This window comes from Tympanuchus pallidicinctus, unplaced genomic scaffold (assembly GCF_026119805.1).
Source record: "Tympanuchus pallidicinctus isolate F22 unplaced genomic scaffold, pur_lepc_1.0 scaffold3, whole genome shotgun sequence".
Lineage (NCBI taxonomy): Eukaryota > Metazoa > Chordata > Aves > Galliformes > Phasianidae > Tympanuchus > Tympanuchus pallidicinctus.
In genome coordinates, this window is record NW_026294747.1 from 22,973,931 (window position 1) to 22,989,404 (window position 15,474).

The 15,474-nt window shown below is 49.7% G+C and overlaps 1 protein-coding gene across 3 annotated transcripts in view; it reads right to left on the reverse strand.

Annotated features, from left to right (window-relative positions):
• Positions 1 to 5,304: 5,304 nt before the first annotated feature.
• The window catches only part of CREB3L1 (cAMP responsive element binding protein 3 like 1), a 42,827-nt gene continuing 32,657 nt past the window's right edge, over positions 5,305 to 15,474 (reverse strand). For 2 of the 3 annotated variants that reach the window (XM_052694912.1, XM_052694911.1), the window contains exons 8-12: positions 15,056 to 15,124; positions 12,702 to 12,801; positions 8,999 to 9,119; positions 8,335 to 8,581; positions 5,305 to 7,922 (exon numbers count right to left, since the gene is read on the reverse strand). In XM_052694912.1, the coding sequence (XP_052550872.1) occupies positions 7,886 to 7,922; positions 8,335 to 8,581; positions 8,999 to 9,119; positions 12,702 to 12,801; positions 15,056 to 15,124 (574 nt within the window). In that variant the 3' untranslated portion in view covers positions 5,305 to 7,885. The remainder of the gene's footprint in view (positions 7,923 to 8,334; positions 8,582 to 8,998; positions 9,120 to 12,701; positions 12,802 to 15,055; positions 15,125 to 15,474) is intronic. The other variant, XM_052694913.1, reaches the window with a different exon arrangement.

Here is a 15,474-nt window from a genome sequence, read left to right on the forward strand (position 1 = left end):
AAGCAAGTCCTTCTCTCTGTGTGAAACTGCAGGGGTCCTGCACAAAGTCCAAAGGGTTATCAACTTGCCCCCCGCCTCACCAAGGCCACCTGCTGTGTCAAGCTACCCAAGCCATACATGGTGCCACCTCCTCCAAGCTGTGCGGCGACCCAGAGACAGATGTCTGTGCTGGCAGAGCAGGCTCAGCACGGTGGGGATGGATGGCAATTCAATGATGTTGCTCGGCACTGTCTGGCTAATGCAATTAGTAGGGCGGCAGGTGGGAGCCAGGCTGACTGCCCTACTGCTGCTCCCCTACCACAGCTCAGGTTCTCTCCCAGCTCCTGTGCTACCCAGCTGAGATGGGAAGGCTTCACCGCTCTGCCCCTGGGGCATGCAGAGATCCCCATTCCTGGTGTCCCAGTGCAGTGGCTGGAACAAGCCCACCCTCCTCTCCCCTCTGCTCTGCTGTGGTGACCCAGCATGTCCTCCTTTGCTATTTCCACAACAAAGCCCCTCTGCTCCATTCTGGGTTATATTTAGCTCAGCAAGGAACAGCATGTGAGATGCTCAGCTCATCCTACCCATTGCCCGCATCCTATCTGTCACCCGGGAACTACGCTGAGCAGCTGGGCCCCCAGAACCCTGCTTGGCTGCGTGGAGACATGGCCAGGCAGGGGGCTTGAGAGCCGCTCTTCTGACTACCCTGGAGTCCTTGCCAGGTGCTGCCTCCCCGTGGGGGTGGCCGGAGCAGAACTGCGAGCTCAGGAGGGGAGGTCCAGCTCCCAGCATGTCCTCTGTCATGCACGCAAGCCCTGAGCAGCAAGCACTCTCCTGCAATGTGGTTTCCTCTCTCGGTGAACACCCCTGCGGGCTGCGCTACCGGGAGTGGCTGTGGTAACAGAAGGTCACTGCTGCAAGTCTCAGTCCAAAAGCAGGCAAGAAAGCACCCATGATGTGCAAATGCCGCATGCTAGTGTCCAGCTGCAGGGTGCTGCTGTGAATCCTGGCCCAAAGATCCCTGGCAGTACTGGTGCTGTGCCACTGCTCGGCACACTGCTCCTGCCCTGCTGCGGCACACTGGAACAGGAGCTAATGTGACGTAAGGCACACTCCTTGGCTGAGCAGTGCGGGCAGAGGCACAAAGGCCCAGCACTTGCTCAGGGTCTGCTGTGGTGCAGGGTAGCAGAGGCCCTCCTAGCACTGTGGAGGCACCTCCCTGCAGGGAAATTGTCCCAGAATCTGCAGAGCTGCTGCCCAAGCCAGCATCATTAATAAGCTTGGCATGGAACTGCTACTCAAAGCCCTAAATATAACCTGAGCACTGAGATCTATCCGCCCGCCCGAGGCGCCTCCGTACACCACGGCAGCTATTTATGGAAAGAGCTTTATTTCCATAGGCTTCATATCATTTCTGCTCGTTTCAAAGCCTTTATATAGCGGCTCCTGCCGCCTGCCCCTCCTGATGACTAATGAGCCCCAGCAGGAGTGGGTTGCTCAGAAGCAGGAGCACCACGGCCTCCACCTCCGTGTGACATTGAAGACTCTGGTGATGGGCAACAGCCCATGGAAGAGGGCCTCCAAACTCTGAACTGGGGCTCGGGAAATGCCTCTGTCGGGTTTCTATGGGACTCCTTGCCAGATCCTCCCAGCTCCTGGGCACACATGGAGCAGAGAGCAGGATGTGAACATTCCCCTGTGATATTGGACAGCTCTGGAGAGAATTCAGGCTGATCAAATTAGGCTGCAATATGCTCCCTTCCTCCCCGGTGAAGGCTGGGTAATTGCAGCTGGCTAATCCGCTCAACATCTGAAGAAAGACAGCTAAAGGAAGAAAAGCCTGCTTTGCTCCCGCACTTGGTGTAGCTATCCCTCATCTCAGTGGTGGAGGCAGCCCCCTGCTCTACAGCCCCTGGGCCAGGCTGTGCCAGGAGCACTGCCACAGCCCTAGCTTGTAGCCAGTGCTAATTCAGGTGGGACACTGTCACCCAGCCCCTGCTTGTCACCCATTGCAAGAGTAATTAATGCTTGGGATGACTCAGCCCAGGGCCCTCCTGCTCTGCAGGCACTAATTCGGTTTCCCATTAGTTCCCATTACTGCAGGATTTAGAGAGCAATTTGGTCCTAGTTTGCTTCACTGCCCTCGCAAAGGGGGAGAAGGGCTGTTGCATGCACGGGCACTGAGCCAAGAAGTTAGCAAATGGGCCCCAAAGTGTAGGTAATCTTCCCTGCACACCAGGGCCTCAAATCCCCACAGCTGGCTCTCCAAGTGCTGCAGGACACAGTGTTATGCGGTGGTTTGCTGGGCTCCATGACACCAACAGAGAAACCCAGAGCTGGAATGGATGTTCCTGTTGCAGCAGCCTGCCCCAGAGGCTTTCCAGCCTCAGCTCCTTACCTCAGCATCACCGTTACTTCTCCCTGCTGGGAGCTCCCTGTTTTTGCACTCAAGGACAGGGCTGTGGGAAAGAGTGCAGGGATGAGCAGCACCCGGCTCTGGGAATGGAGTTTGGGCGTGACCCCCATGACAACCCTGGCAGATGAAAGACTCATCCCTTACACCCAGCCCAGGCCCCACAGCATGTCTGCGTACAGCCCGTGGCTCCTACCTGTAGGACACCTGCTTCCTGATGGCCAAGTGCAGGAACTGCTCTTCCATCTCCACCGCAGTCGCCGCCCCTCTCACCTTGTCCCACACTGGCTCTGCTCCACAGGGGCCCGAGCTTTGCTCTCGCCCAGTGCTCTCCACGTCCGTAGATCCTGGGATGATTCCCGTGGCTCCTGGGGCTCCCTCGCTGTCCCCGTTGCCAGGGGTGAGCTCTCTCCAGCTGGGCCCCTCAGCCATGTGGAGTGAGGTGCTGATCCCGGCTGGGTCGCTCTCTGCTTGGCTGCCCGTGGGCCTTAGGAGGATGTTGGAAGGGCTCTGCTCCTTGAGAAAGTCGCAGGGAAAGCAATGGAGCAGCAGCCCAACTTTCTGCAGTGCTGTCTATCAGCCTCTCAGCACCAGTTTGCAGCGCTCAGGCACCGTGGCTCAGCCTCTGTCTGCCTTCGCTGCCCTGACACGGCGGAGAGGAGGAACAGCAGATAGAGACTTGCAGACGTCAGTGCCGCTGCTCGGAGGTGCAGGAAAAGAGGGCTGAGGAGAGAGCGTGTCGGGACCAAGGAAGGAGACTGAAGTGGCAGGGCCCAGCACGTCTCCTACTGTCCCCCACCACAGCAACACAGGCAGGCAGGCAGGCAGGTGCCTGTGCACCGATCCTGCAGCAGCACTCAAAAGACAAAGCAGAAAGCGAGCGTGAGCGTGTGCGTGTGGAGGGGGGCTGCGGGGAGCGCAGTGTCACCTTAGAGACACTTGAAACTGGCACTTAACCCTTTGGAGGCTGGGAGGCAGAGGAGCGTGGAGGCATCCCCAGCCCTGGTCTCTCACAGCCGAGGCTGCTTGCCCTAAGCAGTTGTGTGCAGCAGGCACCCCAAAACTTGCACAGCAGCCCCAGCAGAGCAAAGGACCTTCTGCTCTGGGTCCCTGTTCCATGGGGTGAGATCTGCCTGGGGAAGGGCTCCCCACCTTTGAGCACGGATATCCAGCAGAAGAATGGCATCATCTGTGTGTGCTGGGCTGGGGCTGTGCTTGGTGGCCCCGGTCCCAGTTGTGTCAGCTGGGCTGAGGGACCCTGCAGAGCTCCTGTATGTGCCTGGCACCTTGCTTTCAATTTGTTCTGCCTCGGATTTATCACACGCTGAGCCTCAACCTGCTGTGCATGGAGAAATGGGTGTTGAGGGTATGTAGCAGCTGCCTCCCAGCCCAGAGGACCTGTGTGCCTCCCAGACCCATGGTGCAGCCCCATCCTCCGCCCCAGCTGCTCTCTCGTGCAGTCGTGACTTGCAGGGAACCCATTCCCTCCTGCAGCATGACTCACCCCCTCCAGCCTCCACAGGGGCTTTGTTCCCCTCTGCAGCTGCTAGATGGGGGCTGGCCCTCCCACAGGAAACTGGATGAGTTTGGTGCCTCCTGCTTGCAGGCTGAGTGGCCCCTGCATGGGTCATAGCAAGATGCAGAGAGCTTCTGCACCTCTGATGGGTGATTTCATCAGGCACAAGGCAGAGAGCTCCAGCAGGTAAGAAAACCCACATGGAACAAGGTGCCAGCTCTGACACGGTTAAAGGACACTCAGCCTGAGGCTGTGAGAAGGCTTGATCACCCTGTTCCCCCCAAGGGCACCCAAAGCTCCTTGCCAAGGAGCAGGAACAAAGCCTGCATATTTCATAATGGATCTGTACAAGAAGTACAGTTAGGTACAGCCCCAAGCAGTGACACCCAGAGGGAACAAGCTGCACCTGGAAAGTGGGGATGTTCTACCAAGAGCTCCAATAGCATATGTCCTATTGCAAGGCATCAATGTTCCCATGAACCGCTAGTGCCCTGCTCTGCAGCCGTGAGCTGCAAAGGCAATTGTGGTTTTTTTCCAAGTTGGCCTGGTAACAGAGAATGGCTGGGAATAACTCATCTCTGCAAAATGAAGACTGTGTTCTGTCAGTACTCTTTTGTGCAGGGCTTGTACATGTCGGCAGTACATGGGCTCATCAGCAACATGATCCCAGATGGGAAGGAGCCTGAACTGGCATGGCAGAAGTGGGCTGTGGATGTCTGGAGTGCACTGAGTGTAACTGAGCAAGGCTGAAGGTGACTTCAAAGAAGGTGCCTTCTCATTTAGCTAATTCCCTCGTTCTGCTCTAATTACTTGCTGTAGCCAAACTGGGAGGTGTGATTAGCTGGCTGCATTTTGGGAGGCACAGCAAAGATCAGAAGATCCTAATGTGCCTATTTTGAACGGCTCAGAATGCTATCCAGCAAACTGCAGAATAGAGAGGATTAGATTTGACGGAAGGGGTTCTGCTTTCTCCAAATGTGTCAGTGTTAAAAGCGTCAATGCTGGAGAAATTAACCTCTTAGGATGCTTTGTTCAAGCGTCTCCAAAGTCCAGATAACTCTTGCCTGGGCCATTTATGGTCATTTCAATGTCCAAATCCTAACAAACCCACCAGGAGCAATCTAGAATAAAACTTAATTTCCTACACCCCCTGTTGCCACGAGTTTCACACCAGTTTTCGTGGATGTAAATGGACTATCAGAGGTGCAGATCAACAGGCCATCAGGTCCCAAGTCACTGACCTAAAACATGCAAGTTTGCTTCTAGCCCAAACACTGAGTATGAGCTCCCAGCACTGAACCAATTCCACTTGCAGACAACAAATGGGACATCTGGTGAGCATGAGGTCAGAAGCTGTGACAACCATGCTGGAATGAAGGGATTCATCAACCCAGGATTGATGCTGCATCTTTTTATTTTATTTTTATTTTGCTTGTCTAAGCAAATGCAGAGCAAGTGATAGAAGAAAGAGAAAAGATGGCTTGAAAAAAAAAACCCACAAGTAAACAAGACAAAACGAAACATAAAACAGGAGGGAAGAGGCAGCTACTGGAGTACAAGGAGAAAGTGAGCTGCTAACAAGAAAGGAGTTCATAGATGCTAAGCCCGCACTAATTCTTAATAAAATACAATACTGAAAATAGGATCTGAGAGTTTCCAAAATACAATATCTTAAGGGATCGGCAATAATACAAAATAAGTTTCATTATGTACAAACGAGTTCTGCTCTTGGTCTCTGTACAACGATGGGAGTGGGAGGCATGGGGACACGCACAGTGGAGGTGCTGGGGTGGAGGAGGGTGTGCTTGGACCCAGCAGTGGTTCTTTATGCTGGGGTAGAGGCTGAGGATTGGGAGCACTCTGGTATCTGGTGAGAAGCAGATCCTGTGTGAACCTTGAGAAGAGCTGTGCTGAAGGCCTTCTTCCTCCTCATCCCACTGGCCAAGCATGTGTGGTTGCAGCTAGTTGTGTCCAAATTTGTCCTAAGTGGCTTCCAAGGCAAAAGCAGTTTTCAAAAGAGGGGACAGAGAGAGATGTGAGGGCCATTCTCTCAGTTCTTCCAGTTCTTGAGCAGGGGGTGAGACTGGTAGAGAGGTTGGGGCAGCATGGTCTAAGTGCAGGTCACTTAAAGCAAAACAAGCTTCAAGGTTGTCTGCTGTGAGGTCTAGTGGAGCACACACAGAGATTCCCATATGCAATCTGCTGCATCCCAGATCTCAGAAATTCAAGTCCCACATTGTCCTTCTAGCAAAGGACAGCTGAGGGTACAGAGCGAGGAGACACTTGGGCCTTTCAGCAGGAAAAGGGAGGAAAAAGGGTGAAAAGTGGATGACTGGATGCTAAAGAGAATGGAACACGTTTGAGATGAAGTCATTTCAGCACTGTAGCAGAAATGCTAAGTCACGGCTTGAACCAGTGATTGAGCACCTGGTGGGAAGGCAGGGCCAGCCCAGGGGAGCTCAGCTGTGCACAATGCACCTGAGTGGCTGGAAGGGGTGGAGCCAGGATCCACCCCTTCCCAGACCTCATTTAAGGGTTGGAAATGGAGGTAAAGGTATCTTGATAGATATTCCTGACTGCTGGAGGTTTTTCAAAGGTAGGCTGCTTTTTTTTTTTTTTTTTTTTTTTTTTTTTACCCCCCCTCCTCTCCACTTCTGTAGCCATAGCTGCTGCATTTAGGCTTGTCCTCATTTGCTGTACCCAAAGACTTTGTTATCCTATATTGCGGTACTTTCCATTGCATTATGGTGTTACAAGAACTAAATTTGAAAAGTCTGGCCTGATAGGTGGTATGGGAAGAGATTGCTGACTTTGGTGCTGGCACTTAGCAGGAGGAGAGCTAAAAGAGTCTTTGGTGACTCTGGCCAATTCAAATGTGACACTTCTTTCCTGGCAGAAGTAACAGTCTCCAGAGATGCCAGTATGTCATCAGTGGTGTTCACAAAGCTACTGGGCACCAGCAGTGATATCAGGATATGAGGGGGTTTATGGTTCTATTGCAGCTCTTCTATAGGTTGCAGAGTTCTTTCTTCTTCACGGTTCTTAGGAGGATCTCATTTGGCATGAGGCAGAATTTGGTGGAGAGCTGTGATAGGATCGTGGAAGTGGATTTCCCACACTCACTCTCAAAGCAGGGGGTGTGTAGAATAGAAAGTGGGAAAGCACTGTTCTGATTAGTACCACACTGTAGGGCCCAAGCTGGGAACCAAAAGGAAAATAAACCACCTCTGCCAAAACAAAGGTGCTGGGGGTGGAGAGAATGGGGCTGTGGGGAAAAACTTCTCCCTGTTTTAGAGTTCTGGTTGCCCAGAAGCTGCCAGTTAATTTTCATGGTGGTTTATCTTGATCTGGGATCTGTCTCCCCCACTCCGTTTGTGTGCAGATCTTTGCAGATATTTGGCGTGGAAGTTATGTAGGCACATCCATTAAGAGAAAGCTAGAGCAAGGAAGAGCTAGGTTTTCTCTTGATGGAGGCAGAAGTATACTAACAGATGGAGAGGAAGGAATGAGCTCAAACTCTCCAGAGTCAACTCTCCAGTCCCAGCATCACCCATTTCAAAGTCCCTTAAGCAGAGCAGTAAAACTCTCTCTCTTTCACGTGCATTGGATGTAGCCAAGGGGTAGGTGGCCAGGGACAGCCTCCATGGAGGCTTTGGGGAGTGAGCTGAATAGTTTGAGGGCATACTCTTGACCTCCCTCCATTCCATGGTGAGCCCACACCCATAGGGTAGTGCTCATTCAAGCAGGAGATAAGGCCAGGAGAAGAAGGCGTCTCAGGACTTCGTCAGACGTTTATTACTGGTTCTGGCAGTCCTGTGACTCCTCTCAAAGGGGACCATGGGGATGGGAAGGAGCTGAACTCAAGGCCAGTTTAGGAGTGTCTGAATGCAGTGTCCTCTCCCACCAAGTCCCCTCAGTTGGTCAGTGAGGAGGGAATCCTGCGATCAGACAGACGAGGCCTTGAGGTCCAGCAGCTGCTACAAGTATTCAGCTGTCTCACTGGAGCTTGTTTCCCTGAGGAGAAAAAAAAAAAAAAAAAAAAAAAAAAAGGACAAAGACATCAGTGAAGGCTTTTTGCAGTTTCCTAGGCAAATTCACTTCTCTGCCCAGCTGTTATGCTCTAACCAGGATGGAGGTCTTCCCTGTGCCACTGAATGAAGAGCAAACCTGGGACCACCTGCATCATCCCACCCTGCTCATGTTTAGAGCAGTGGAACATTGATTACAGAGTTCCAAATTCTTGCTCTTGAAAACAAACTTGGTCTTATGCTCTCAGCTAGCATTGGCCTCCTGCAGCTGCTTGTCTAATTGCCTGCCCCAGGGAGCTTGGTTGCTCTAAGCTTGCAGTGAAGGGGACATGCTTGCTTGTCCCTCCCAGATGTCATGCTGTGGTTTGGGGCTCAGACTGTGGTCCCCACCTGCTTACCTCTCATGAAATTGCTCTTTGAGGTGGGTTAGAGTTGGGTCAGTTTGGTTCTGGTCAGGATTCTCCAGATGGGATTTGCTCATGTATTTGGCTGTCTCATGTGTCATCGCCAGATGAGGCCTTGGCTTGTCAGACTGCCCTTTTTCAACCTCCCACCCCTCAGGATGGTCCATGGTTAGGAAGGAGCTGTAGCTCTCTTCTAAGGAGCCAGCACCCTCATCATAGAACAAGAGGCTCCGTGACTGAACTGGAAACAAAGAGAGCATGGGTTAATAATGTGGTTAAGGTCTCTCACAAAGGTCACAGTATTGGTTAGCACATGCCCACCCAGCTATGGCCTTGTCCTGCTCTGAAAAATACCCCATTCCTGTAAGCTTCACGAGGCAAATGCTGCCCAGGACACGCCACCTCTTCAGAAGGCAATCTGACCTGTGCCTTTTTCTTCATTTGGCAGCCTTTCCTATTTGGGAGAATGACTAGATGAAAATGAACACAGGCCCAAACAATATGCTGCTATAATACCACTGACAGGCCATGAATCCCACCAAGCAAGATCCGGTGAGGTAGGCTCTGAAGGGTCAATGCTACCCCTGAAATAGATGTGGCAGGAAAAAAATTGGAAATGGTTTGATGGGATTAAAGGGAGGTACCACATTAGACTCACTCTTACTAGTTGTATAAATGTCTGGCGCTGGTGTTGCTTTCACTGTCTGTGATGCTGTAGAGAACTCTGGGAGACAGGGCATCAGGGATCCCAGGATGAGAACGAAGCAGAGCACCAGCACCTAGTGAGGAGATATCAACATGCAGTCAGTGCCACTAACAGCGATGAAGCCCCCTCTCAGCACACAGGCACATCTGTGTGAGAGCATGTATTCAGGATTGCCATCAGTCACTGCAGTCCCACAGGGATGGAAGGACTTGCTCTGCTAATCTCTACTGGAAATCTAAGAAGGGGCACTCAGAAGCTTCCTTGTGTTGCTCTTTTTCTGGAGTATTTATAGTTCCATAGTGAGAACTTGCCTGTCCAGCTGAGATGCTCACAGCCCAGGAGCAATTTGGGAAGGAAGGATGCACAAGGGAAGAGATGATGTTTGCCTTGATCACAGGGAACCTGGCCATTAGCACAGTAGGAGCTGCAGTGGGCTGCAAGTAAACAAGCTCATTGGAAGACATCTATAAGATACCACAGCAGATTACAAAGGGAAGCAAGTTACTCTCCATACTAGGACAGAAGTGGCAGCAGAGCTGCAGCAGCCCAACTTCTGATGATATGGGCAGAGTCCAAGGAAGGAGATCAACTTAAGCTTGGCATGCACATATTCTGAGCCATGTGTCTTCTGGCTGTGGGCAGATTAGTCAGAGCTACTGGACAGCAAAAGGAGAGATGCGGATGAAACCCTGGAAATTCCCCTCTGGTGGTTTTGCACTTATCTGTAAGTTCTGTCATGATGGAAAGGGACTCCATTTAATTAGGGGAGCTAACAGTACAGAACAAATGGGAAGTTATAAAGAGCCAAATCCTTTTTAGCTGAATTCCAACACGAATATTACCTGAACGCTATGGATCCCACATTAATATACCACCCACAGGATAGTATATTAATAGCTGCCTCCGGTGTAGTGATCAGCTTGAGCAAATCTAAAGAGGCAATGCATCTGCTGATGATTTCTACAGCAGGTATACAAATCAGACAGTGGCAATCTCTTGATTGCTTTTTGGAATAGCCAAGTATTTTGGAATAGCCACATTTAAGTAACACACGGAAGCTAGTACTTCAAGTTAATACGGCCACCAGCAGATTCCAGGATATGCAGAAGATCCTATGATAGCACAGGGATACCATACTATGTAAAAGGAAATTTAGTTTTCCAGACCTTTCGTGACTGATTTTGAAGTAAGGAAACCAGTTATGGACAACCCAGTTGCTAGACACATCATATTTGGAATTCTTAAAAACAAGGAAAGCTAAGCTAGAGGAAAATGCTACAAAATCAGTTGGAAAGGTGGATGAAAAATTTGTTTATAAAAGTGTCTTCAGAAGTAGTTGACAAATAGTTCATTGTTAAGCTGGGAGAATGTAGAAGATGGAATAGCAAAGATATCTGTTGTGGCTCTGGCAAGATACAACATCTTAAAGCTTAACTTGGATGCAAGTCAGTATCAAATCTACAGGTGGGAGAGACCATGAGCAGATGGGCTTTTGGTCAGCATTTGGAGCAATCGTGACCACTGGGGAAAAACGTTTGAAGATAACAGCAGGGAGATGCATGCAGGCAAACACTGAGAGCAGCAAGGTGGTAGGAGTGATTAGCAGAAGGAACGGCACCAAGCAAGTGAGCAGGCAGCTGTTTGGCAGAAGCAGGTCTGGGAGTGAAGATGAAGCACAAGGTGTGTCGCTTTGGGAAGGGCAAATCTCAGCTTCACTGGATGAACAGGCTTCCTGAATGGCTTGTTGATTCTGTATAGATCTTCAGGTGCAACACTGTACCCAGCTTTGGGCTCCTTTATTCCAAAAAGGTATGGGGCCATTGGAAAAGACCTGGAAGAGATCTTTGAGTACAAGCAGTGAATCAGTAACTCAGCCTATGAGGGAAGATAGAAGAAACTGGTGATTTAGCAGAGTGGACTGAAGGAAGTGACCTAAATAACAGCTTTCAAATATGTGAAACACAGCTGCAAAAAGGATAAATTGATATTGCTTACAGTGTGCCTGCTGTAAGTTGCAATAAATTTAAGTTATTGCAAGGAAGACTTAGATGAGATATCCAAAAGTTTTAACTGGGAAAGATAACAAAATGCTGTAATGGTTTGCCTAGGGGAGCTGAGGGCTGCTCGCTGCTGGAGCCTTCAGGAATTAGCTAGAAATATATCCAGCAGGAAAGGCACAGAGTGAGAAGAGAAGGGTCTTCTGCTGCACGCCCATGCTGCAAGGCATGATTATTCTACATATCTGTCTTGATAAGGAGCGCTCTATTTGGAGACTAAATGGAAAATGGGAACTAGGAGGCTGATGAGAGGAACTGGCCAAAGATAGAAAAGCAAATTACAAATTCTTGAAATGCTTCAAAGCTCAGAAGCCTGAGAGAGTTGCTGTGTGGGCTGCGATACTGTGGAATGAAGGGAGCAGTTAAGAGAGATAAGACATTGCTGGGAAGCTAAATTAGGTATTTTATCAGTTTTTATGGCATTGGGGATGTCTGGAAGGCGCTTCTCCTGGACTTGCTCATTTCAGGTAGCAGCAATGAAGAATTGCTGAAGCCAGGGGTGCTCTGATGAGCTGTTGCATTAAGGAGCAATGAGTCACTGGGTCCTGTGGGGTCACACCCAAAAATGTGAAAAGAACTTGGGAATGAAGCAACAAAGCAGTGAACAGAAAAGAAAATCTGTCATTAAAATCTGATCTGATATGGAGGTGGCAAAGAATAGCAGAAGTTTGAGCAGATTTTTGAAAGGAGAAACTGAAAGAAGAGGGGGGGGGTTGAAAAAAACTTCTCAGGAAACAGTGCTCTGAGAAAATGGGGCAAACACCTCTTCATCTGTGTTTCATGGTTGTTAATGGTATAGAAGCTATAACCACATACGGATAATTTGATAACTGACAGATTCATACTATGACAATCCTCCAAAGAGATCCCAGGGTTGGAGGTTGTGTTTTTTATCATGGATCAGAGTGCTCTTCCCTGGCCAAAAGAGGATGAAAAATAAGCATGACTCCACTTAGGCCGCCCACTGGCATGTCATACAGCACCACAGTGAAGTCAAGATTGCTTAAGTATGACCCCTCACTATGAGATACGAAAGGCAAATGGATTATCAAAACCAACAGATGACCCCAAAAAACTCTGGTTAGCTGAAGTGCAAATCAGAAAGATTCCAGCTGGATTTAACGATGTCTGATGTACAGGCATAGCAAGAGCAGATGTCATTTCTTGCTGATAGGTAGAAGGCAATGCTCAATGGTAGGAATTCTGAAGAAATTTGTCCACCCTGCTAAGTTAAATGTTAAGACTACAGACTCAGCAAAAAAAAAAAAAAAAAGTCTATCCATTATGATAGGAGCTTATTGAAGACACCTTTTTTTTTTTTTTTTTTTTTACTGAATGTCCAATAGATAATGAAGAGCGAACAAAGTATGTTTGGCACAAAATAATAAAATAGTGAAAACACAGGGATTATTCTCATATTGTTGCATAAAGAACTGACACTACTGATGTGTATATGACATGGTCCAGTTCTGGTACTGTTAACACATGAGGAGAAAGCAAGTATACTGGCAACAGAGTATGAAAGAGGGCAGGAACAGAGATTGATGAAGCTGTCTGGGGAGCATGGCAAAATGGAATGATGGAAATGACACTCATACCATTAGGCAGGTCCCGGTCTGAGTGGAAGCCATTTTGTAAGGTCTGGAGACTTTCCCAGCTACCAGAGCCTGCAGCTTCTGTAACTGCTGAAGCAGAGTCCTGGGACAGGAAACAACCCAAATCAGAATTTGATAAAGAGGCAACATCTAGTGAATGATGAAAAGCTCCCACTACCCCCTTCATAATTTACCCTGATTTTCCTTTATTGTAAAAACAAATCTCTCCTCATTGCTATAGCTTACCCAAGTTATTCAACCAGGCAGGCACAAAACAAAAAAGAGATTGAGATATGAAGTGTTGCAGGAACTGAGGGAGGTATGCCCCAAGGTGCCATAAGGTTGGAGAACCCTCTGATCATGGGTAGATCCAACACAATTTTCACTGTAACTGCCCTCGGTTATAAACATCACATTCAGTCAGGGCTTCACCCGGAAATCTCAAAGCCTTGTGGAGCTGGGCTACCATGAGAATCAAGCTCTGGTTTGGAGGCTGAATGCTGTAGCCTTCTCAGACATTGAGAAGAGGCCTGTCTCTTCCCATTTCACTCAGAGAAACGTGCTCTGCAGCTCAACCTGTGTCCTGAACCGTATGGTGGAGAGAGAAACACAAACCAGTTTTGATTCCCTCCAGCTTCTTCAGTTTTGTCAAACTCTGCAGAGGGATGTGGGCAAAGCCAAATGTAGAATTCAGTGCTTAATTCATTCTCTGGCTGCTCCAATAGGAACATGTATTGAGGTATCTCTGCCCTGTTTAACTGAATGCAGGCATCAGAATACACGAACACAGAACAGTGGTAGGTGTGGTATGAAGAGCCACCATAATCTTCACTGGGCTGATGAAGAAATCTTAGGAGACTAACTGCAGAGCACGCTGTTAGTAAGGGCTCCAAATTACTGGAATATGGATTACTGAGTATTTCCCCTTGGGATTACTGGCTGTTTCACGTAAATATGTACGAACTTTTATAAAATGCTAAGTCCTGGAGCCAGGAGGTTGCAGGAGAATCCCAGTTTTATCTCATTTCAAATTCTCCTCTGCTCCTTGTACATGTGGAAAGAGGCACAGAGCATCCCCCTGGCAGTGACTGAAAATCAAGCCCAATTAGAAAGAACAGTGTGTTTTCTGAGGAAGGAAAAAATAATAATAATAATAATAATAATAATCCCCAGCTTTTAGGCCAATCTTCTGATTTTGTAGGATGGGGCTCATGCCTTTTCAACACCAAGGGCTGCCTGTGCTCCCAGGGAGGTTAGGCATCAACCTGTGGCTAGCTGTGCCAGGCAGCAGTATCACCAGCAGATGGCACACCTTGGTTCCCCAGTCCAAGCAGCAGTGGCTGGCATGAAGCTGGGGGCATGGCTCTGCTGTTATGGATGAGAAGAGAATGGCAGAGCTTCAAGGAGTGCTTCACAGCCCTGTATGCTGAAGCGGCAGCAAACAGGGCTGCAAAAATGAACTTTCCTCTTACTGGCCTTGTCCTTGCTTATACCTAACTGTATCTAGTATGAGCAATCAGGGCTGGGCTCTCCTCTGGCTGCTCATCCCCACAGCAAGGGCATGAGTCTTTCTTATCTGCTTGATCTCTTGACTGCCTCTGCATATTATAAGCACAAGTGTTCACCAGAGACTTGAAGGAAGGAGCCAGGGCCTGTTCTAGGGCTGCAGGAGCATCTTGTTCCTCTCAGGCAGGCAGCAGGAGCAGCAGCAGATGGGAGTGGATCCTCCAGGCTTGCAGGGAGTTCCTCTAGCCTAGCTGTTCAAGTGGGCAAGGCAGGGCAAACAAGGGCTGTGGGCTGAGCTGCACAGTTCCACCAATACCACACCACAAGGAGTTGCCCTGGATAAGGTGGGAGTTGGGATCTCTGCCTTTACTAGAGGAAACAGATTTCCCATCTAGTCTGTTCGGCTGTTTCTCAACAGAAACCTGAAACAGCTGCATAAAGTCCAGGGCTTCTAAAGAGCCCAAGAACAGAAGGAGTGGATTAGAGGGCCTGCTGTGGGGCGCCTCCCTCAGATCACCTGCCCTGGAGACAGTCAGACCCCTGGAGGGCTAGAAGAAAGAACAGTGAGCCCAAAGGGCTGCAAGGAGAAGAAGGAAGAGATGGGAGAGAACTCCTTCTTTCCCTCCCTCCTTTTGCTGCGGCGTGGCCTGGCCGTCCCAACACAAACATTCCAGACTCACTAAGCAAACCCAGCTGCCTTGCTGCTGCCATGGGCCCCAGACCAGTGCCTCATCGAGCGCACCCACCTCACCAGGAGTTGGGGGCTGACTTCTTGCCCTCCTGCCCCAGTGCTCCCTCAGTCTCCCTTCCATTGCACAGCCCACAGAGAGGTCAAGTTTAACTCCCCTTACCTATTTGCACTTTCTAAGGTCTCCACTTTTTTCCAGAGTTCATTATTTTCTGTCGTGTATGTCTCCACCCTGTGGGAATAAGACCCATGACCAGTTAGCTACACAGGTGGGACAGAGGAAGCAGTCCCTGCCTCTCTTGCACTGAGAAGGCTCAGGCTCAACGGCCACATCCATTGCCTCCACATGTGGTCCTGGAGCCAAATGTTCCATCATCTCCAACCCCCCTAAAAAGCATGCCAAAGGAGCGGAGGGGGAGGGGGCATCGGAGGTATAAATTCTCACACCTCTTCCACTGGGACCAAAAATCTGCCAGGCTGGGAGCCTCGCAGCAGGAACCAGGCAGCTCTGCACAAATGCTGGGCCAGCTCTTATTGTGGGCACTTGAGGGCAGCAGAGAACCTGCAGGCTGCTCCCAGCGC